The sequence below is a fragment of the Pseudopodoces humilis genome, chromosome 8 (genome assembly GCF_049639895.1).
Source record: "Pseudopodoces humilis isolate 2021_Gansu_Grassland_sample_001 chromosome 8, ASM4963989v1, whole genome shotgun sequence".
Lineage (NCBI taxonomy): Eukaryota > Metazoa > Chordata > Aves > Passeriformes > Paridae > Pseudopodoces > Pseudopodoces humilis.
This window is the reverse complement of record NC_142207.1, coordinates 34,774,148-34,797,862: the sequence shown is the minus strand read 5'-3', so window position 1 is coordinate 34,797,862 and position 23,715 is coordinate 34,774,148. Positions and strand designations below refer to the sequence as shown.

Below are 23,715 nucleotides of genomic sequence, written 5' to 3'. Positions count from 1 at the left end.
GGAAACTGCTGATGAGTGGGAGTGGGAGGCACCATGGGTTGGTGATGAAGGTTTGCTTTGATTCCCCTCACTACAAAAGCTTCCCCAGTAGGGAAAGCATTTTCAACTGTCTAAACAAAACCTTTGTCTATGCAAATTCAAACCCATTCTGACATAAAATTAAAGCTATTGTTAGTATTAATTCTTAAAGGTCATGAATATACCATAAAAGATGATCAAGGCATTAGAAATATACAACAGGTTAGGAAAAGAGGTAACAATACATTCGATTTTTGCCTTTTCCATTTCTAAGGAAAACACTAACCACTAATGCTTATTGCTGATACTAATGGTGGAAGAAGCATCATCTGTTCTCAGGACAGGCTGACCATTTCTGTTATAAAAGCCACCTCTCAGCTGGCTTGAACTTTGCCAAGCATTAACTAGATTTTATTTTTTTTTCCCCCCAAAATAATTTGGAATAATTCCTGAAAGGATAGGTTAGTTATCCCATTTTGAAAACAATATTTTTAGTATCATTAAATGCTTCCTCAATTCATGGTTTGAAAGCAAGACTGGAAATTCGATACTGACAGAGTTTTAATTAACTCTCAATGGAATCTGGATGAATTGCAACAGTTTGAAAAGTCTCCAATAAGAGCTCACTGCAACTGCAGTAGACTGGGAGGGATTTTAGGAAAAAGGAGCAGAAGAAGAAAATTTCCCTTGCTCTTTCAGTGAAGCTTCTTCCCCTGCAGTGGCCAACAATCATGAAGGGGTATTTCATCTCATTCAAATGCAAAGGAAGAAAAAGAAGGATAAGAAATGGAAAAAATCCATTAGGACTGGATAATAAAGAACCAAGGGAAAGGCCTATAGGACTGGAAACTTCTCTCTGGCCTGATGACATTCAGCTGTTAAAAATCAGAGCTAGTACAGTAATTCAAGTGTCTACTTATAGAGAAATAGTTTGGAAAGAGATAAATCCATCCCATTTCTTTAAGGTGTAAGGTAATCAAAACTGAAGACACCTGGAGAGAGTTAAGGAAATAATAATTAATTGGTAAGCACAAATGCACTGATATTCTGAAAGCACCTTCATAAAAATGCATTTGCCTGGATAATAAAGAAGGTATATGTTGATTTATTAATCAAGAGTCACCTTGCTGAAACATAGATAATGACTAAAATAAATTTCCACTTGGCTAACCTTAAAGTGTGTTGTGTACTTATGAGCTTGAAACACTAACATAGAAAACTTACTGCAAGTTTTATTCAGTTACTTATTCAAATTACATACTGAGATTCCACAAAGCTCTTACCTTAAAGAAACAAAACCAGCAATGAGGAATAACGGATGCCAAGCAAAAGCAAATACTTTCTTTCTGGCACTGTGTTAATTTAAGTCCTTCCTAGCTGCCTGTATCTAGTAAATCCCATCAGAGGCTGATTTTTTCCAGCGCTGCCTCTGATTTCCCTCTGTTCTCCGGGTGAACTCCGCCAATCGATGGGGAGCTAAAGCACATCCCTGGTTATTAACGAAGGTATCAATTAATGAAGGTACCTGTTAACATCCCAGACCTTGCTGGTGCCATCCATGGAGGCAGAGGCCACGAAGTCCCCGCAGGAGTGCCAGGAGCAGGCGCGCACGGCGCGGGAATGGCCCCGCAGGGTCAGGATGCAGCCGCGCCTCGACAGGTCCCAGATCCGCACCGTGGTGTCACCGCTCGATGTCACCAGCTGGGTGCCACTGCTCGGGGGACAAAAACAGCTCTGAGACAGGAGAGGGGTGAGAAATGTCCAAGCAAAATAATTTAACTCTGTTTAGAAAGATGGGTTAAGTTGTTGAATTGTTGATTTTACCTTAAAATCCGTATAAACAAAAATGATCTTTGGAAACGTTCATGTTTTTACTGTGCACGGTTTCCTGACATGTTACACATTACGTGGCCAGGAATTATTACACTGTCAAAAGACAGGGAGATAGGAAGTAGCTATCCCCCACAGGAAAGTAAATATGGCTTTCAAATAAATTCCTACTTTTTGTAGTTTATTTATGAGTTCATCAGTAAAAACACGTAAGCCCAGAGGACTGCTTTCAAAATACAGCAAGATAGATTCAGGGAAGAATATTTTGTTATTTTCCAAATTCATACCATTTTCAACATATATTTATTTTTAAATGCATCCTAATTTTGTTTTTTCTAACCCTGTATAAGCACTTCAACACATTCACCATCTCTTGGGGTCATTGATCCGTTACATAAATGAAAAATACAGAGTTCATCTCAGATTTTTTTGGCCAAATCTCAATATAAACTGGTATAATTCTGTATCCTTTAAGCATGGACATATGGCTTCAGACTAAGAGTCCATCTGTAACATTTTATATAACTACTAGGAGATTCTTAATAAAATAATAAGAAAAAGTATGTGCAGTGATTCTCTTATTAAACCCTCCCAGACCTACCCTGTGGCTCAGGATTTTCTTTGTGCTTAAGAAAAATCCATATTTTTTTTTCTTTTCCCTATGAGTAATTGATTTTTGAACGTATGCAAACCTTTGGCACCCACAATCTCTTATGTCAATGAATTCCAAAATTTAATTACGCCTTGTGTGAAAAGCACTTCTGGGGTCTTAAATACCTTTCTTCATTTTGTTTCATGCTTCTAATTCTACTGCTGTGATTAAAAGCAAACACTGAGTGCATTTTCACCGTGTCTAAGTGTGCACCAGCCGTGGTGGGACAGGGCCCTGTCCTGTTCCCCTGCCGCAATGAAATCATTCCTTGTGCAGATGCGATTCCAGCCCTTGGAGCACATTTCCCATCTCTCTCAGCACCTTTCAGCTGAAAGGGAAGGAACAGGAACCCAAGGAATGTACCCAAGGGCACTGTTTCCTGGTTTATTCTCTGTACATACAATTGAATTACCATTTTGGGCACTGCTGTACTGAAATTTCCAGCAAACTGACCACGGTGGCTCTGAGATCTCCCTCCTGGGTACTGATAATTAGACACATTCTCACCTATTACCTATTCCTATCTTAGGTCCATCTCCTCCTATGTGCATTTGTGTTCAGCTGCACTGATTTTCAGCTGCTGCTTCACCATCAAGGCAACTGTTGAGACAGGAATCTTTTCCTGCAATTCTTCACGTGCTCCTTTTCGCTGCCCTGATTACAGCAAACTCATCCACCTCACTCTCTTCCCCAGCTTCCAAGATCATATTAAAAACTTAGGTCCCAGCACTGATCCCTGTGGGACTAAGAAATTAATTTCTCCATTCTGAAAGTGGCATTTGATTCCTATCCTTTCACCAGGTTTTTAAACTCGTGAAATAAATTTCCTTTTTATTCAGGACAGTTCTGCTTCCTTGAGAGTTTTTCTGAAACGACCTCAAGAAGAATTTGCTGAAAATCCAAGTATTGGAAATTCATGAACTTCCCTTGATCAAGTGCTCAATAAACCCATCAGAGAATTCCCAAGGGATTTCTTAGGATTAATTTCCAAAGCCATGCTCACAGCTCCCACGGCTTCACTGCCATAAATATATCTATGTATCCTCTAATTTGGCTCTTTAATATCATTCCTATCAAGATGTGAAAATTAGATCAATCCATCTAGAATGCCTTCATCCCAAAATCTTATAAAATATTGAAAAAATTTAATGCATCCCTCCTAGGAATAATGGAGGTTTTCATTTTCTAAGCAAAAATTTGCTTTGATTGTTTTCATACTAAAGAGAGACAAGAAACCAGGAAAAATGTTTGGGGATAATACACAAAAATACAGGTCAAAAATAGTTAAACTGTAGGTTTTCAGACCAATTTCTGCCATTTTCTGAGCAACATCAATAAGATGACCTTGCCCTTAGGACTGAATAAACTCTTTTATTTGAATAATAGCAAAGGTCCTATCTCAGGCAGTAGAAATCCTTCTTCCAACTCTCTGGATATAAAATTGTGGGAACTGAAAACAGCTCAAGGGTTGATCCTAAGCACTATTGTAAAACTCTGAGTAAGAATACACTCAGAGATATTTAATTCACTGCTGCATTTTATTTAAAAAAAAATAAAAATAAAGGTCTGGGACCTGTGGTGTCAACCCTTTTATGTTATATTCTCCCTTTCCTCCTTTTCCACCAAATTGCTTGGTAAGAGTAGCTACTACGACAGCTTGAAATATGTGCATCATTTACCTGATAGATCTTGAGGGGGAACTTGCCACTATGAAAGATCACCTACCCAAGATTTTGACTATTTTTAACACTTGGGATTTAGGTTGCTATTTTTTTTCTGGTGAAAATATCATTATAATATTCATTAAGGCAGTTACACCCCCATGCCTAAGACAAAGCTCTGAGAGATTAATCTCTCAACATTTTTTTATAAGGTTGCACAGGAATAGTCCTGAAGCTTTTGTCACTTTGTACCAGAGCGTAAAGGCTTGAAGTCTGAGTAGGGGTTTGGAGGAGACCCTAATTTTGTTGAGCTGTCAGGAATAAATGTGCTTTTGTTAACGAAACACTTTCAGTTTTAATAAGCCAGATCTCGGTTCTGGAGATAGATAAAATTAGAGAAATGACAAATTATCATAGCCCTTATACACTTATAAAATAAGAGCTTAAAACAAATTCAGAGTCAGGTATAGAGTGGGACTGATGAAATCTGCAATTGATTCAGAGGGAAACATGCACTGCCACTGTTGTGAATCACAAAGAGAGATTTATGGCTTATGCATTTTTTAATATATAATCTGCAAAATGCTACACCAAGAACTGGTTTCTTGGGCTGAATTTCAAGAATACACCATGCAGGCAGTGATGAAAATCTTTCAGAAAACAGATGTGAGCAGGAAGGTAGTTCAAATGGATTCAATTTGGCAATCTGCAGCAGGGGAAGGAGTTACAAGTGAGGTTTAGCACTCCTTACTGATCAAAGGAGAAAAAATAGTGGAGATTGGAAACAGAAGTGCAGTGGGAAGCAGTTTTAAGGGACAGATAAGAGTGGAAGCAAGGACAAAAATACTCAGGAAAAGAGGGACCCAGTGCCCCAGTCCCCTGCAGCACAAGTTCCCCAATATTCCCTGTGGGAAAAAAAAAAAAAAAAAAAGCATCAGGTCATTAAAGAACTGGGATGTGTGATTATCCATGTAGGAAGTGAATGGCAGCATTTCTGAGATGCACAAATGGTGCTGGTGGGGATGATGTGCTGTCAGGGCTGCTCCAGCACAGGGGCTGCACTCTGTGGTCAGGAAAGCTCAGCACACACCAGCATTCAGACCAGACACACACATAATGAACAGGGAAGGGCCGTGTCAAGCCAAGTCAGACACCTAAATCAAAATGCTGCTATTAGGAAAAAGCCCTATCTCCTTAATAGCTGATCAATACTGACACACTTTCTCTGATTTACAGCATTTTTCAGTCCTAGGAGATAAAAAGAAAAGCTCCAAGTTCTGAGGTAATGTTTTGTTACCCAGAGCTGCAAACTTTTTTCGCCGTGCTATTTTTCTTTATAAGACCATGTGGGGGGGAAGAAAGAAATGTATCAGAAAAAAAACAGCTGATTTTATGATTTAGTCTATCAGTTTAACCATCACACAGTTCTCTATCATATGATCGATTTTTTTAAAAAAAGGCATGCTGATTTTGATATAAAAAACATATGAAAATATGACATTAGAACCTCAGCCATAATTCTCAACAACTGTATACATAAACTCCATTTGAATATAAGACTGATCACTAACAGGGAAAACTCAAAAAAAAAAATCTGTGTAGTGTGCATATATCTAACTCAGAGGAGAATAAACCACTTTGTTTTTTAACAAATACATCAAAGAACTAGGCAAGAAGAAAAAGGTAAATCCTGTCTTGTTCTGTCACTTCAAATGCATTCACATATATGCAAATAACTTTGCCAACTTTTAGAAATGTGGTGTTTTTGTAAAGAAGCAGCACCTTTGGGCATGGTGCTCTGTGGATCCCAGAGAGTTGGGTTTGTATGGTCTTGTGTGCATTGTTTTTGGGGATTTTCTGTTTATACCTTCTAGCAGACCAAAGGACTAGATGGATGAAACATGCCTGTAGTGATTAAAGTATTTGTATAGAAGAATCTTTCCAAAACTCTAGGCAATGGAGAGCCCATAGCACCCATAACCCCTGTCTTGCCTCGATGGATAGACCATTTTTAAACACATGAAATTCACATAAAGTTCCACCTTTCAGCTGATTTCTGGAATTCCTGACTGATCCTGTAAACCTGCTCCTCCAGAAACAATTAGAGTGGAAAAAACTTTGGAAATATTAATTCCACCTTCCACAAAAAAGGGATGGAACATTAACTTCTCAAGCCTTAAATCTTTCCTCCCCCACATTCTAAACACACCCTGTGTCACTCCTAATGCCAGCTGAGAAAGTTCAAATACTGCTCCTGCTTCAAATAGTTCTGGACAATGGACCTAGATCTGAACCTCTGGCTGCTCCAGGGGATTGCTCAGGTTCCCTCTGAAGACCCCGTGGCCAAGGACAGATCTCAAAGCAAAACTAAGCCAAACACAACTTGTGTTCAAATTTTTTGTCCTAAAAAAAGCTGCAGCAAGAGGCAGCATCTGACTGGAGCTTAAACAATACAAGCATCAGCAACACAACAGCAAATTCTAAACACAGAGTCCAAAACATTACAGGTGTAAGGGTCTTTTACCATGACAGCTGAAAAACACTTTAAAATCAATATTCCAATCAGTTAATTGGAAAACTGATGTCTCTTTTATTTACCTCTGTTCATGCAATTATTCTAAAGCAAAATTCTAAAAGCCTCTATGTTATTTGCAGTATCAGCACAGGTTGACAGTAGGCACAGTAAAGTACAAGGGAAGAACTGCAAATACTGCTGAAGTTTACTTGAATTTTGGTGACATTTTCTGCTAGGTCAAAGAGGAAAGACAAAGAAAGAAAATGCCTAGGAAAAAAAAGTTATTCCATGAGGAACAGAACTAATGAACACTGAATGCCTATGGAAGCATCTTTTGCCTTCTTCCTTCATCATCTTAGCTGTTGATGAAATAAATATATCAAGAATTGATTGATCCTTTAGACTTTATCTTCCAATTTTTGCCAGAATTACCCTGTGAGTTAAAAGTTACCACAGAGAGTGGAAGAGAGCACAAGGAACATGTGCAAGGGGACTGGGGGAAATACGTCCTTGTAAATGTAATTTACTTGGAAACAAGGTTAAAACCAGATATCCAGACAACTCCACTTAGGAAAGAAGACATCCACTAATGGAGTCCCACCTTTGGTTATGAGAGATGTATTTAAACACTCCATTTTCCACTCTGTGCTGGAAACAATGTAAGGGATGGAAATGCCGAACATCAGTTCAGCTCTGCAGTCACTGCAACTCTTCTTTATTCTCCTGCTTGGTCACTGCCCTCATTTTCCTCTCACCAGAGAAGGTGAAAATTGGGATGAATCTGAAAAATGTTGGAGTCAATTTACTATTTAGAAAGTTCCCATTAAAATGATTGAAAAGACAATGGGTGATTTTCTGCTTCACCAGGCAGGATGCTTGCACAGCTCCTCTATTGAAGGATGATGTGGATCCAACTCTCTGCAGGTCCAAAGGAAGATGGGACAAAGATTTGGAAGAGGAATACACCAAGAATTACATGGAAACAGCATCTGGCTCAAGAGATTTTGAAATAAGAAGCAGAGTTCAGACCAAACCTCACAAATACCTTTGCTATTCTGAGGCATCCCCTGGTGCCCACTGCTGGGAACAGGATGATGGTCCAAAAAAATCTGACATGGGGAGCCATCCTTATGTTCTTAGTCTGTGTTTGAACAAAACACTCAACAGCAAAGATTTTGTTTCTAAGATTTTGTAACCTTGAAACAGACTTGAGATATAGTTCATGTTTTTATTGCTGGAGTTCTGAGACTCATAAATTATTTACAGTGAAACTTCTTATTAAGAACCCCTAGGTGTTTTTTGGATCTATGGTTCATTTTGGGTGTTGCTTTAATTATCCTGGTGGTCTATGTGTCTAAGACACATTTTATGGAGTAATTATAATATGTTTCATTCTTCAGAATAATCTTAAGCCAAATTTTACTCATTTTATTAACAGACATGAAATATCATTTTTTCAGAAGGTGAATGCCAGAATACTCAGCATCAGAAACACAAAAAAATACAAAAATACCTTTTATTTTCTCATTTGTCATCAAAGGTGAGGAGAAAAAAAAATAAATTTCAAAAATACAAACCTAATTATAAACTGACATTCTACAAGCCAAGGAAATGGTTCCAAAGGCAGGAAGCATGGTGGTAACCAGCAGATGGTGGATGGGCACATTGCTTTTTGTCAGGGAAGAAAAACACAACTATCCTGCAAAATCCTTTGCCATAAGGCTATTGGCTGGAAATCCTCAAATCCTGTCAATGTGTACTATGCCAAGTGCAAAACTTGAGGCAGTTTTTCATTCTACATTACCTGATTTGGAGATATTTCTGTGATATTTCCTGCTCATACATTGACCTATTCCAGAAGTGTTTCCCCTCGTGCTGCCTTCCTGACAGCGGGATGTGACAGCAAGGGCAAACAGGAAAGCAAGGTTTTGCCACCAAACTGCTTCTGGATGGAGAGACACCAGGATTAGGCATCACAAAAGTACCAAACTTATGTTTTAATGAAGTTCAGCTTCTCCATGAAAACTTCCTTGAGGCTACTTCCCACTTCAAGAGTGACAGTTTCCCATCTGCAAATATTTAAATACAACGTGCTCCTAACTACCAGGAAGAGTCCTGGTACGGTGTGTATGAACTCAGAGGTAACAAATTCAAGCCATTTATTAACAAGTTTCAACTTAGCAAGTCCTCCATACTTTAAACCATCTTGCCTTTCTGAGTACTGGTACCAGAAGCTGCCGTGTCTGACCACACAGGGAAATCCTGTTTCACCTGAGGCCTTTCCCACTGCTTTTACCTGCACATCTTCCTGTGCCCAAGTACCCCTTTTTTGCCAAAGTGTTGTCCCACTCTAAACACAGACTACAGTTCCACATTCAGGATCATTATAATGATTTTCAGTCATTTTGTTAGCATGACTTTTTGTTACAATAAGTTGTTATTTTCCAGATTGCTCCAATGCAGTCACAAAGCACACAGACCCCACTCAGGCCTGCCCCACACCTCAAAAACTATTGAGTGTGATCCCATTCACTGCACGTTAAACTCTTTGATGTATAAAAAATTACTTAGCTGCCACCCAGTATCATGTAATTAAGATGGTTAAATGAGAATCTAAAATAATTTAGGTGCCTGGCAGAAGGCAGCTTTTAGTACATGTAAAATTGGCTTTTAGGAGGCTTGGGAAGCACACCAGGTAAGGAATAAAAATAAAAAGACAAAAGATAAACCAGTTACAATACTTGGAGACTAGATGTAGCAAAATATTTGTCAGCAAGACAGCAGGCACTACACAATGTAGGGCTCTAGGCAAAAATTAGACAGCAATGAATTCCCTTTTTACAATTATTTTGCATTAAAAAAAAGATGCCTTTTCTAAAAGCTTCCTGCCAATACATGTCTAGCACCCTACAGCAAAATCAGACACCTATTTTGCAAGGGGTAGGAGAATCCTGGCCTCCAGCTGGAAGCAGGGAGCTAATGGGAGCCTGGCCAGTGATATCTCCAACAACTGTGAAGGTTTCTTATGCTAAAGGCAAAAAGTGCTCCTGGGTCCAGTTGTGCCACCTTCCTGTAGCCTACTGCCAAGTAATTTTTCCTCCATCAACTTCAGGAGAAATAGCTATTTTTCCTGAAATCAAATATAATGAGTAAACATTGCAAAAAACCCGCATTTTCCAGAAATGAGATCTGTTCTGTACCATTCCAACACTTTCTCTCAAACAATCCGGTGTAAGTTCAAGTCTTCCTGTAAATTGTTAAATTTTTAAAATACTGTATTTAGCCCATATAAAATCATGTATAGTACCAATCAATATCCATGACATACATTAAACAGTGTGCCATTACAGTGCGATACTTCATCTCAACACCCATCCCATCCAGCTTGCTCATTTTTCATCCACTGGAATGACTCCAAACCCTCAAATTGTAATGAAGGGCTGTTGAAGTAGGGGAAAATGTAGTTTGGAAGGAGTTCAGATACATGAATTCCATGTACAGAACAGATTTATGACCTATATTAACAGTGATAATCCTGTGTCTCGGTGCCTCTGAAATGCAAAGTTGTGGCTCAGTCATTTTAAATCCATTATCATCCCCCAAGAGTGGTCCAGTGATGTCTAATCACAATCAATAGCCAGTAATGAACCACAGTCATTAATCCCATTTGCATGTTTGTACAAAGCATCATTTTTAAGCTGCATATTCATAGGCAGAGAGAGTTCAGTGAGTGCACAGAGGTTTCGCAGCCTGTGGAAAGTTCTGCACTGAGATTTGATATCCCAGGCCCCTGGAAGGATATTTAACTCATTCTGTAATGGTCCTGACAGTGAAGGCCAAGAAAACACACAGGACAGTGCCTGAGCTCAGTGTTTGTGCTTGGGGCAGGTGATGATCTCTCTGAGCCGTGCCCTGGGGATACAGGGACACAGCTTGAGGACAGGGAGTGAGTTAATGGAGACAGTGATCAATAACAATCTAACTCCAAGTGTGGAGGAGGAATGGAAATGCTGAACATGAGCAGAATCCTGAGCTGATACAAGAGAAAGCAAAATAGAAAAATGAATATAAATTTCCACCCTTTCTCTGAAAGGCTTTGCATGAAACCTGAACTTTCATCCACGAGGCCATGCAGCCTAAACACTGACTGCTCAAGAGAGGGGACACCAGAAAACCCTTCAAACCCTCACAGGAAATCTAAACCAGGGACACAAACACTGTGGCCTTCTCCCTCTGTTCCCCATTTCTTTTATATACACACTACTCAGAAACAAAGGCAGTAACCACCACAAAATAAGAACTTGGTTCCACATCCCTCAGCAGTCAAACAAGTCCTGATGCTCATCCCCAGCTGGGCAACTTCTCCTGCTACCTGTGCTAATTCAACTGTTTTGTACCTGGAATTCCCCAAATTACTGTAGCCACAAAGCTTGAGGGGAAACACAGAAACACAATAAATGACTGTGCAATTCATATCTGGAGTTTGTGCTCCAGACAAAATCTTGTAAACACTCTAAATATTTGGGGGTTATTTCCAATTCAAGTGTCTCAGATATTGCCTCAATTGAATTGCCATTCTCTAGTCAACTCTAACACTAATGTTTGTTATTTTAACAGCTGCACTTTAGGAAAGGCTCATTTTAACAATATAACAAACACAGATCTCTCCTTAGCCACTCCACTAGAACCCTTGCAGCAGACCTGAGGGAAAATACAATTGCCTTTATTGCACAGAGGAAAGCAATAATGAACCGAGGATGTTAAAGGCATCAAGATTATAATTGCACTCAGAGAAAACATAACACAAGAGATTCTATTAAGAGAGATGTTTTGACTTGTATAACGACTCTGAACAGAGTGAGAGCAACACGTCCAGGATCAGAGCAGTGAACTGAGACTCTCCAGCCCTGGAGAGATGGCAGCTCCCTCTGCAACTCCAGCTCCCCAGCACAAAATGCTGATGGAAGCCAGAAGAAAATCTAAACTACTCAAAATCTGAACGCACCAAAGAGAACAACAGTTTTTTCTCACAGCCTAAATAAATGATCAGCATAACTGAACCGCTTCTGGTGACTCCCAGGCAGCAAGAGCTTCGGGAACTGAAAATCAGGCAGTTGTGCAGAAAAAGAAACCAAGAGCTCCTTGTAGAGCAGGCAAATTTCTGCAAAACTTTCACAGAACACACTCATGGCTGCACTGAAGCTGAACTAATAGGTTTAGAAATATCCCATTTTATTGATACTCTATAAAGACACTTCAGCTGCTTATTCCTTTACCCTTTTCTATCAAAGTGGTTATCATATAGAAATGACTTTCTTTCTTTCAAATAAACACCAAACCAAATTACCCACACAGCTGATCAGAAAGTTTCCTTGTAATTTCTAAGTCAAAACAATTACATCAAAATGGTGATTCTTAATAACTAAATAAGGTTTTGTGAGAAAAGAAAGATTAAATTTGATACCTTTTTCACATTTTGTGAAACTGATAATCACAGTGTCTTTTCAACCTACTATCAGATTGGTTTAAAGTCCCCCAAATGAAATATGTCTGTTTTCAGGTCTGAAATTCAGAAAATGGGAGAATGTAGCACACAAGATCATCACTTAAGAAAAATAATGTCACTTCTGTGTAAGCTAAGCATTCAGAACACTTGAAAACTATTTAACTTATGGGCAAGCATCACATTTAAATGAAATATTATGAAGACAAGTTAATTAAATAAGAAATTAAATAATACTACACTAAGACTAACTAACTAACTAGATAACTTTTTATCCCCATTAGTATTTCTAATGTATCCAATATCACACATTGTGGGTATGAAGACTGAGGTCTTTTTTAAGAGCCTTTAAAGAGATGTTTTGCATCTGTGATGGAGAGGCTTCAAATTAATCAGTAGAAATGGCATTAGTTTATCAACAGGTTTTCAATCACCGGTGTTGAAGTTCAAAGGGCAGCATTTATGACAATGGCTTTTCTTCCTGTAGTTATTTTAAATATACATCTGAATTGCTCAACAGGAGGAGTGCTGCTTCTGCCAAGTGTTTCCTCCCTCTCCTGTCTCCAGCTGTTCTCAGCACTTCCCTCATCTGCTGCTCACTGAATTATTGTAATGGAGATATTATTAGTGAATCACTGACTCAGAGTGGTCAGTATTTACACCAAGAAGGAAATACAAGCCAAAGGCAGTTTTTCATTCAAGCCTGGTCATTCTGGGTGAGAAGTGAAGCCTATTCAGTAACGACACTGTGGAATTGCACACTGTTTGCTTTCTAAAATCAATATAATGATAGACTCTTCAGGTTCCATGCAATAGGAACATTCTTTGGTCTTTCTATTGACAGGGAAAACAACTTCTTTAAAGCAGAGGTAACATCCTTGGAGAACATTAATGGCCTAACTATGAATGTTTTTGAAGGCAAACGTTCCAGATGGCACGTGGGCTGCCACTACAACCACCTCAGAGACAGAAGATGAGAAGCACTGGGGTAAAGCACACAACTGAGGATTTGGCAACACAGAAAATCTCCAGAAGTTTGGACATCTGCTGGGAACCCCGGCCTGTGTGAGGAAATTCTCCTCAGCATGGAAGGAATAGCAGAAAAAAGCCAACTCAGGAACAATAAATCAGGATCTAAATCTGTAGCAAAGTAAGAGTGGTTATCAGTCTATATTTTCCAGAAGTGCATTGCAGAACTGAGCTCTCTAAAAAAAATGAGATAAAAACACTGTTTTTTCTTGAAATAGATACTCACCAATAGTTAACAGAGCTCTTTGAATTGAAAACACACTTTATGTATATATTTACATCTCAAAAACCCCACGGAGAATAACCAACAGTTCCATATGCCAGAAGAGATTAGTATGGGTAGAAACATTTGGCTTGTGGGAGTGGATGGAAAGGGAAAAATTTTAATCAAATCCATTACCTGGTTATTGATTTCTCTTTGCCAGACTGATCCTGTAGAATACTTATAAAGCCTTTGACATTGAGACGTTTGGTCAAAGATATTGGATTAGACTAAGCAGAAGCTGAGCTTCTCATGTAATCTCTCATATTTCATTTATATGTGATTTATTCCTTTGTCCAGCAGAGGCTTTTTATTGATAAAAATAATGAGATTGAGAATCCCAAAGGAAATCTAATGCCCACCCAAACATATTTCTAAGGTAAAAATAGTAGGCTTTGTAAGCTTGAGAGAGAATGATGTTAAGACTGTTTCCTTGTATAAAATGAATGAAACTTATCAAAGATTTTGAAATAAATAAAGCTACTTTTGAAATTAAAATTTTGCTATACTTGAAAACACCAAGCACACAGTGAATACTGTACACAGGGGAACTGAATGAAAGACTTTTGAAATAGTTTTTTTTTCCTTGCAGAAGAAATGAATGCAACTCTTTTTCTTTTGACTGCTGTATTAGCTGAGGTTGATAAAACACCTTAACAAATGTCTTGACTGCTAAATATGATGTGTTACATAAAGCCAGTTAGATGACTGAAAATTAATCGTGCCACTCAGAAGAAGTTTCTTACCACTGGCAAATTTAATATGTAATCTGGTAACTAAAAGCTTTATTGAACTATGCAGGAATTCAACATCCTCTAAAAAATTAAAACATCATGCCTTTTCATTAAATAAGTGTTCAAAAGTCCTAAGTAGAACATACAGACTATCTCATGTTTCTTTCATAGCTATCCATAGTAGTAAAAGGATAAATCAAACCCATCTGTTTCTGCAGCAAGACCTGAATTAGGTTTTAAAGACTATTTGAAAGCACAAATCAAAATAATTTTATTCCACTGATAGCCAACAGAGACCTTTGTGATTAACCCAAGTCTTACAACTCTTTTTTATGTTAATGCTTAGAGGGGAGTTGGTGGCTTTCAAGTCTCAGCCTTGTTTAATGTATAGTGTGAAACTCAGCATTTACAACTCCAAGGCCAGCAGAGAAAGCGTTCTGTAGCTCACTGTTCACGGACCTTTTACTACCAGCAAGGTCCAAACCCTTTCCCTGGCAGGACTGTTGCTCTGACTGGCTCAGTGGCCAGGCAGGAGGGTGAAGGCTGACATTTCCCTTCTCCTCCTCCTCCTCCTCCCTGGCTCCCAGGTATGCACAGCAGCTCCCTGAGCAGCCTCCCCAACCAGGGCGAGTTCTGCCTTGCTTCAGCTCCTCGTTCTCCAGCTAAAAGGTGGAATTAATGGAACCCTGTAATCTAAACACTGACTGATCATAAAACCACTTCCAAGATTTCTGTGTTGTCCATAATGAATCCAGAAAGTGCAGGCAGCACATATCCCTGGGATGAGTTGCACATCTCCTGCCCACCTGGGCAGCTCGTGCTCAGTACTCAGAACTCCTCTAGACTCCTCTAGAAGTACCTGACCAGCTGGAAGTGCATTGCAGAACCATACAGTGCCTGCACAGGGAATTATCTGGGAGGTCCAGGGCCTGTGTCAATTTTCTGAATTGGGCAGTGCAGTGGTTTAGATTCACCAATTTGAGTTTCCCAGTCAATACACCAAATAATGTGGTGGGTTTAGCACTGGCTAAAATCACCAGGGCACTTACTCGTTTCTTGCTGTGAGATATGGATTAGGAAAAGGACAAAACAGACTTAAAAGGTATAAAGGAACTTTATATTAACAGGACTACAAGAATAAGAAGCATCAGTAAAAAACCTGCAGAACACCCTTCCTCCCCCTGCCCAACTTTTTTCTTTCCCAGCTGACAACACAGAGACAAAACTTGGGATGTTAAAGCAGTACCAACTATAAAATAGTCTTTCATCAGTTCTTGTAGGGAGAGGAGTTTTCTCTTGCTGTGCCATGGAGAATTCTCCACAAGAAACAGTTCTCTCGTGGCTTTTCATTTCCATGAATAGCAGCGGCCTGGGAAAAGTTCTGCATTGTGGTATTTCCTCCCATTTTCACAGCCCTCCTAGAGGTGTGTCCATGGGCCATGAGCTCATGGGGTATTATTTTAAGGATGAGTTGTTCAAAGGCAAAGGTTCTCTTTATTTGTCTCTGTGATCATCTCTGGGAACAGAAGTTTTTCTTCTTCTCTCCCTGGGGGCAAAGGATCTTCATCACTCTCATCTCTCTCTGTTCAAGCTTCTCATGGGATCACAGCTACTCCAACATATGCTTGGCTTCATCAAAGGATGCCTCTGCTCACATCTACAGTTTGAATACTTCATCCCCCCACACTCTCTCATGAATTAAAGGAGATATTTCAGTGTATCACTGTCCATCTCCATGGCCCTACCAAAAGAGCTTTCAGCCCCATTCAGCATCTCCTCGTTCTCCTTCCATCTGAGGCTTGAATCTTTCTTTACTGACCTTGGTGTTTTCATGTTGTCTTTCTACGTGTCATCACTCTGTCCTTTTCTCTCTCTGGAGAGAGGAACAAGGTCTGCAGGTCTCATCTGTGTAGGGAAAGGGCTTAATCTCACCCAGTGCCACGGCAGTCACGGTGCTGGATTTCAGGCCGTGCTGGGCGCCTCCCTCTGCCCGGCAGCTGCTGGGAGGGGAGGACGGTCTTGGCTCGGCCTGGAGCTGTCCATGCAGGCTGGAGAGGTGGTTTAGTGTCAGTGAATGTCAGCAGCCGTGGCCAGGCCCAGCCTGGGGCCGGGTCCCGCAGCCTCCATCCCCGCCCGGGAGCCGCTGGGCTCCGGCCCGGCCTCCCCCAGGAGCACAGGCCGTGGGCGAGCAGGGCCGGCCTCACCAGAGCTCTGCTGCCTTTTGAGGCTGGGAGCAAAGAGGGCCAGTTCCCAGCTTTGCGGTTTCTAAAATGTGGAATTCACAGAGGCAGATCTAATTTCTAAATGGTGCAAAGTGCTGTCAGTTCTCAGAACTGGCCAGCCATTGGCCTGTCCTAGGCACAGAGGAAGCTCCCGGCAGCTTCTCTCGCAGAAATCACTTCCATGGGTGTTTCTTACTGCTTTCCCCAAAGGTCAGTCAATGGGAAATCACCTCAGGCAGTAATCCCACAAAAGCCCACACAACTCTTTACACCAGTGGAAAAGCAATCTGGAGCACAACAGGAGGGTCCCTGCGCATATCACTGCTGAAACTGTTCATAATGGGGTTTGAAACAGTCCCTGATGAAGCTGAATTTCCAGCACGTTCCTGTTTCAGCATCTCCAGGAGCTTCCTTTGCTTCTGCCTGCTGGCTTACATGTAGAGTGCCACCTTGGTGTGGCTGCTGACCCTGCCTGGGCAGTGGCTCTGAAGGATGGGTGATAAAAACCAACACTTTAAAATCACTGACTCCAAACCTTTCTTAATTTCTTCCTGTGGATAGCTGTTTTGCAGAGCCCAAAAGAATATGTGAAGGTCTCTAATAAGAAAGAGCCTGCAGTAGCATAGTCAAATCCCACTGCTTAATGTTAAATTACAGTTTCCAAGCAGACAAATGCTGCTGCATTTCACTAAAACAAACAAACATTAGAGTGTAGCAACATCTTGTAGATCCTGGAATCATAACTTCAGCAGTGACTGTTTGTTCTGTAAGTCCCCCTAGTTTCACCAAATAACTACAGCATCAAATCTTGGAAGCCAGTACATTAAACAAAATGGCATAATATATATAATTCATGCTTCCTCTCATGGAAATAAAAATGAATCGAAGAATGGCATTAGGAATTTTTAAAGTACAAGGAGAAATATATTTGATGTTAGTAGAATTTTTTTAAATTATTTTGCTACTGTGACTAAAGAATGTACTCTTCTCTGTATGTCATCAAGTGCTTTTCATTTGCTAAGGCTTTGTGGGCCCTGTACCATCTTAGCTATTTAAAAGCTGTTTATTTGCAATTTGTAACTAAGAAAGCAGTCACTGATCTTTAGCATCAGATTTTGTGTGACTCTCTTCATACCCTGCAGATGTTTCTCACCACACACTGATACCTGAGGATATTATGATTGTCAAGAAGATTGGTGTGGATTGATGCATCAGCACCTCCCAGGACTGGGACACTCCTCGGCAGCACAGTCTGTGGGCAGCCAAGAGCAGCAGAGGTGGGAGATGAATAAAGAAGCACACCTTGTAATTCACCTTGATAATCAAAGCACTTTGGGCTCTCAAACTACAAAGGTGTGTCCACTGAGAAATTCACAAGTGGTGCCTGAAACTGTCAAGCTGTCAAGTCTGATTTTTGCTCCTCGATGTTTCCCTCCAAGCACAGAGTCCTGTGAGATGCAGTGAGCAAGGAGCAGTGCCTGCTGCCTCAGAACATCTGAGCCTGCCTGGATCAAACCCAGCTGCTTCTCCTTTCTGGGATTGCTCTCCCTCCTGAATTTTGGCCTTTGCTCCCATCACTCCTCAGAGGTTTCTCCACACCCTCCCTCCCTTTCTCCATTGCTGTTCTGCGAGGCTTTTCAGTCTATCCTTTTTCCACACAAAGTCATCAATGGGTAGCTTCTTCATGAATTATAAGATTGAAAAAAAAGTAAAATAATGTAAAGAATAAAATTAGGGACTTACCTGAGTAAGAATTAATTTTGGTTTCAAAGTTCATTCTAACTTCAATTCTGCCCAGGAATTTTCTTTTTAAGAAGATTTTATAAAAACTTTTCTGAGAATTTTTGTATGATGACAAAATAACTTCCACTCTGATAGAGTCTTATACAATTTCATATTTATCAAACACTGCTCTTGAAAGCTTTGGGCAAATATCATTATCCCAGTCCTTTTTCCCCATTCTGGATTGCCAGCAACATTTTGGACTTGATCTTGAGAGGCCACCACAGCGCTCAGTTACCCACAGCCTGCTCCCATGTGCTACAAAATTCCCCTACCTGCCTCCAGGTTTTCCAACAGCAATAGAACTTATAGAAAATCCACCCAGTTAAAGGCAATTGCTGCAGCAATTTTTATATAATAATAAATTGATAACAGTTTTGATTTCTTTCCTCAGTAACTGAGGAACACCTGAGAAACTCTGCTTCTTTCTTACGGGAACAGGACATTACAAAAGAGTGACAATCTGACAACTCTCAGTGCAAGTTTTAAATAGCTTCAAGAACCTACAGTTTGCAGTTCAATTCAGAAATTCATTGTATTCCACAGAACCAGACAATGTTTGCATGAAAAGGGCTACAAACATTTTAGAAGAGTTGACTTGATTAATATTTATGAATATATTAAAGATATTACATATTGTACCAGCCCACATGCAGGGCAAGGATACAATATTTTACTGTTCACTGGGATTTTATCAGACATTAACACACACCTCTGCTATTCTGCAGAGCTTGACTCTTTAGCCACCCAAGAAGGTCAGTAACAAAGATAAATAAATCTAGTACATGCCATGAAATATCTTTGTGTAATTAGAGTATGGTCCTTAAAGGTACAGCATTACATCCTCAGCTTATTCAGGAAACTGGCAGGGATGCAGATTTTTGTCTGCTGTTTCAAATATTCGAGTCACCTGGCACCACAGCTGCACTACACAGCTCTTCCCCAGCTCTCCAGTTTCTTACCACAAAGCCTCTAAGTATGACTACGGCAGGAGACATTCTGACTCCCTCATTCCTTCACATCTAGAAAAGGCAAGCTGAAAAACATTGAATTTTTCAACAGTCACAGGAGCTTGAAACAGCTAATTCATCTGCAAAGCAGTGTTCAGCCAGACCACAGTAAAAACACTGGTTTTTTTTTGAAGTTTGACCAAGTGTCACCCGAGTTTCAAAGAAGGAAGCACTGTTCTCCTCCCTCCTCCCAGCTGCCGCACACTGCAGATGACAGCACCTGTTTGAAGTTTTATTTTAAAATCTTAAGGCAATGCTTTACTCTCAGATCTGCAGGGAGCTGCTCTGCTCTCCCCATATGCACAAAGTCAGGCTGCTTGCCCTTCATCCCCTGTCCTGGGAGACAATGCAGGGAGAACACGTGGGGCACCCAGACCCTTTGTGCTCACCCAGGAGCGACACAGAGGCAGCCCTGGAGCCTCAGCACAGTCTCACCTCATCCTGCTTTGATCACAAGTGAAAGGGAGGTGGTTTTCAACAAAAAAATCATTGTGGAATGAAGCACATTGTCAGTGGGGCGTGGGGGGGAAGACTCCTCCATCCAACACCTCTTTGTCCCTAAGGGTCCGTGAGGATGCTCAAGGACCCTGTGGTACATCAGTCCTGGGAAAGCTCCTAAGGACAATCCTCATTTCTGTAACACCTGGTCCAGAGCCTAAACCACACCTTTACCTTGCTGTTGTTACTTCCTAGAACCAAGTCCTTTCATGGCTCTTGGAGACACTGTGGATATATAAACCCAACAGCACTTTAGCTTCAAGTTTCTAGATCTTCCCAGCCACCAGTGATACTGGCAGCTTTACCCCTATTTACACAGTGGTGGCACAGAGACAACCATGAGAAAGACCCTTCCTCATTTTGTGAGCACATAAACCCCCAGATTTCTGGGATTTTAAGTCCTTTGTATGTGCAAAAGTTAAATGGCCATCACAGCTCTCCTCAAATCATTCGTGCCTGGGTGTCAGGGTGTGGGTTACTGCAAGACGCTGCACCAGATGATCTGACAGCACACTTTCGTGTGGCTGCACACAGAATACTTCTCACACCAGAGGTGGAGGTTGCTCTAAACCTGATTTTACAGAGAGAGAAGAAACACAGAGGGGAAGTGATTTCACAGAGGACAAACAGGAAAGACTACAGAGTTATGGAAGTTCTACCCAGGTCACCATTAAATAACCCGGTGGCACAAAAATATTTTTCTTTTACATTTCTGGGGTGAACATAATTTCAAATCTTTAAAATGGGAACAAAACTAGAAGTTATCTACATTTGATTCCAGAAAAAGAAAAAGAAATCTATTAGAACTCTTCATTTTTACTTAATTGGTTTTGCTTCTGGGCAAAACAGATATGTAAAAGTTTCCTATCTAAGAAAATATATTAAAAAAAAAATAAAAATATGATTAAATGTATTCTGCCACATTATATATTTTATGCAGTAACAGAAGACAATATTTTAACAGCACTGCTTTTGAATCACTCCAGAGCATTCAGCAGGAGTCAATTTATACTGCAAGAGAATAATGATGTACCTCGACTCATTTTAATTTCAATAATTGAATGAGAAATAGGAAAGCCTATTGAAAGGACTGTATTCTGGTCAAAGACTAATGAGAAAATAGTTTTGAGCCTCTGAGTCAGTGGGTGTCATGGTAACAATGCATTATCGAAATCTGATTAGTATGCCCAGCAGCTTTATAAATGATAACATGCTCTTCTAATTGTATTTCCCTTTCTTCCCCTGTGCTAAGTTTTATATTCACAACAGGTAAGAGGAAAAGGCAGCATTCTGTTTATCTGCAAGTTTCAACCATGCCCAGCACTCACAAACTCTGAAACCTGTCATGCAGCAATTGCCAAATTTTCCTACCACCTTAAAACAAGAAGCTGAGCCTTCCATTTCTCTCCTCCTGTATTATATGCAATTATTTAAGTTAAATTATCCTCTTCTTTTAAAGGTAATTATTTCTAAGGATATACACATGAAAAAGAGAACACAGTGAAAACAAGCATCTTAAGAAAAAGCCTGTTTTTCTTAGGAGAAAGTGATGCAAGAGAAGAGTAAGTGCATGTTTAATTCATCTCAGAAAGCGTTACTCCTGGTTCTTGAGGTTTTGAAAAGAAGGAGGGGATTTTCTTGTGTTTAGAGGACTGTGTGTGCCTTTGGTAGCTCATTACAAACTCAGAAATCAGGAGGAACCATGAAATTAAATAGGATACATTTCCTCCTCATGAAGAAGAGAACTAATACTGCTTCATAAAATAAACACAATGAAAATACAAGGTTGAAGGCTTAATAATGCTCCTTTTATAAGCGAGCCTCAGGTGAATAGCCTGGCAGACCTTTATTATATTAACAGTAAAGAACTCTATTTAAACTGCTGCCTCACAAATCTGATGCAAAGTAATTTCAAAATATAGAAGCTCAGCCTTATCCAATGGATTTTAGTTTTGAGAGTAAAATGGTGTCCTATTTTTCAACAGAAAGACAAAAAAATCTAATTCATGTTGGCCCTATTTCCATGACCCTTGTAACTTAAATATTTAATTTTTATTTTCAGTGTTCACTTTCATTTATTTATTCAGCTTCAAATCCATATGATGAAAGGGCAGGAAAGCTCATATTCTTATTCTCTAGGTAAGCCTAGATACTCTAAGTCATATGACAAATAATGTGTAATACAAGAAGTCAATCAGTATTATTAATAATGGGATCGTGTTTGCCATAGTTCATGAACAGGGGAAAAATGAATACAGCAAGACCTGAAAAGCTTATTACTCCTTGTTATATGCACTGCCACGGGGGCAGAGTTTAAGATGTACAAAACAGTGAAAGCAATCAGTCTAAAGTCAACACTGTGAAAGGCAGAGGAACATTTTATCTGCGTTTGGGAATTCAGCAGAGAGTGCAAGGTCCCCCTGAGAACAGAGAGGCAGCGAAGCAGGCAGTGAATGAAGGAGCTCCTGGAGGGAGCAGGGCCAGTTCAGGGACTCTAGGCACTGACCTGGGCCTGAAGCAGCATCCTGAGATCCAATCCGTGTGTCCTTCCCCTGTCAGGAGGATGTTCCCATCAGGGAAGCCCCACGTCTTCCACAGGCGGTCATCGCCACCGCTCAGCACGATGTTTTTTCGGGGGTGTAAAGCCAAGCTGCAGGAGAAAAGAAAGGCAGGTTATGTTTTGTACCAGTTCCATTTTATGTGAAATACATAAGAACCATTTAACTCAGGGCAATAGCCCCAGGAGTCTGATTCTTTATGGACTGAGCAAACAGCGATGCTTTCTAAGCTCATGAGAATTCAAAATACATATTGTGGAGATGAGCTGCTGCTGCTGCTGAAGAAAAAAGAACAAGACTGATTTCTGTGAGACCAGAATTGTTTTCACACTCTCTTGAAGTTCCACTTAACACTCAAAAAATGCTTTGAAGTACTTTGTTAGGTCATGCTCTAACAAACACGCAAGAGGGTAACAAGCTGCACCAACATGATTAACTTTCCTATTTATCCAAAATAATTCCAAAAAGGCACTGATGTTAGCCTGTCCCCACTTGTGTCCACAGGTGTAAAGTCTCCTACCACTGTGAAATAACTCAAATGATAACTACAGTCCAGGAGCTACTGTGATTGCCAGCACTTTATACCCCATTCACTGGGACTAGGTCAGAAAATTCATTCCAATTCTGTACTCAGAATGTGTTCCATGTTTTCATTTTTAATATGTAGCACACTGCGATGTAATGGAAATCATACACTTAACACGCCCCTAGACTGAAAACTCAGTTTATTTTTGATTTAGCAACTGCAGTGCTGCTTAAAATGGATCCAGGGAAGAAAATCAATCTGTTGGAAAGATAACAAGTAGTGTATTTCATATGGATTTGGTTATTTGATTTAAATCATTGTAATGCCTTACTATTTGTTGAACATCAAAAAGTTTTAGTAGTTGACTTTAGTCCCAGGAGTGGCTTATTTAGACAGATTAGATCTGGAGTTCAGAATCAAACTGCAATAATGGGGAGAGGAATCACAACCTGTGTGTGCACCTATTTCTGCTGTGCATCAGAGGGCCGACAGCTTGGAGAGAAAAATGCTTATTAAAGCAGAATGAGAGGAGAGAGAGACAATGCTAAGCACCCAAATGGGAAGAAAAGAGAGGACTTAGAAGGCACAATATCAATCTCTCTTTTTATTAGTACCTTTCTCCTGCACTCAAATTATTTCACAAAATCCTAAACAAGAACCACAGCATCTACTATACTGGGGAAAATAATTCCCTCTATCAAATCCATGCTAAAAATATATTTATGCCAACTGGAATTTCATCAGAAAACATCTATTCTTGTAGTTTAATGCCCAGCCTAGGAAGATTCCTACAGACTCATCAGCTGAATCCATCTGCTCGAGCAAGGAGCCCGGGATTTACTCATTCTCTAGTTTCTTAGGAAAAAATGTTTTCTATCTTTTCCTAAAGAGGATAAACTTCCTCTGCATTTATAG

The 23,715-nt window shown here is 40.1% G+C and overlaps 1 protein-coding gene across 1 annotated transcript in view; it reads right to left on the bottom strand.

The window, feature by feature from the left end:
• Positions 1 to 23,715, bottom strand: part of SPAG16 (sperm associated antigen 16) — a 360,532-nt gene that overhangs the window by 169,339 nt on the left and 167,478 nt on the right. Inside the window, exons 11-12 of the mRNA XM_014257754.2 lie at positions 22,223 to 22,366; positions 1,544 to 1,729 (exon numbers count right to left, since the gene is read on the bottom strand). Of these exons, the coding sequence (XP_014113229.2) occupies positions 1,544 to 1,729; positions 22,223 to 22,366 (330 nt within the window). The remainder of the gene's footprint in view (positions 1 to 1,543; positions 1,730 to 22,222; positions 22,367 to 23,715) is intronic.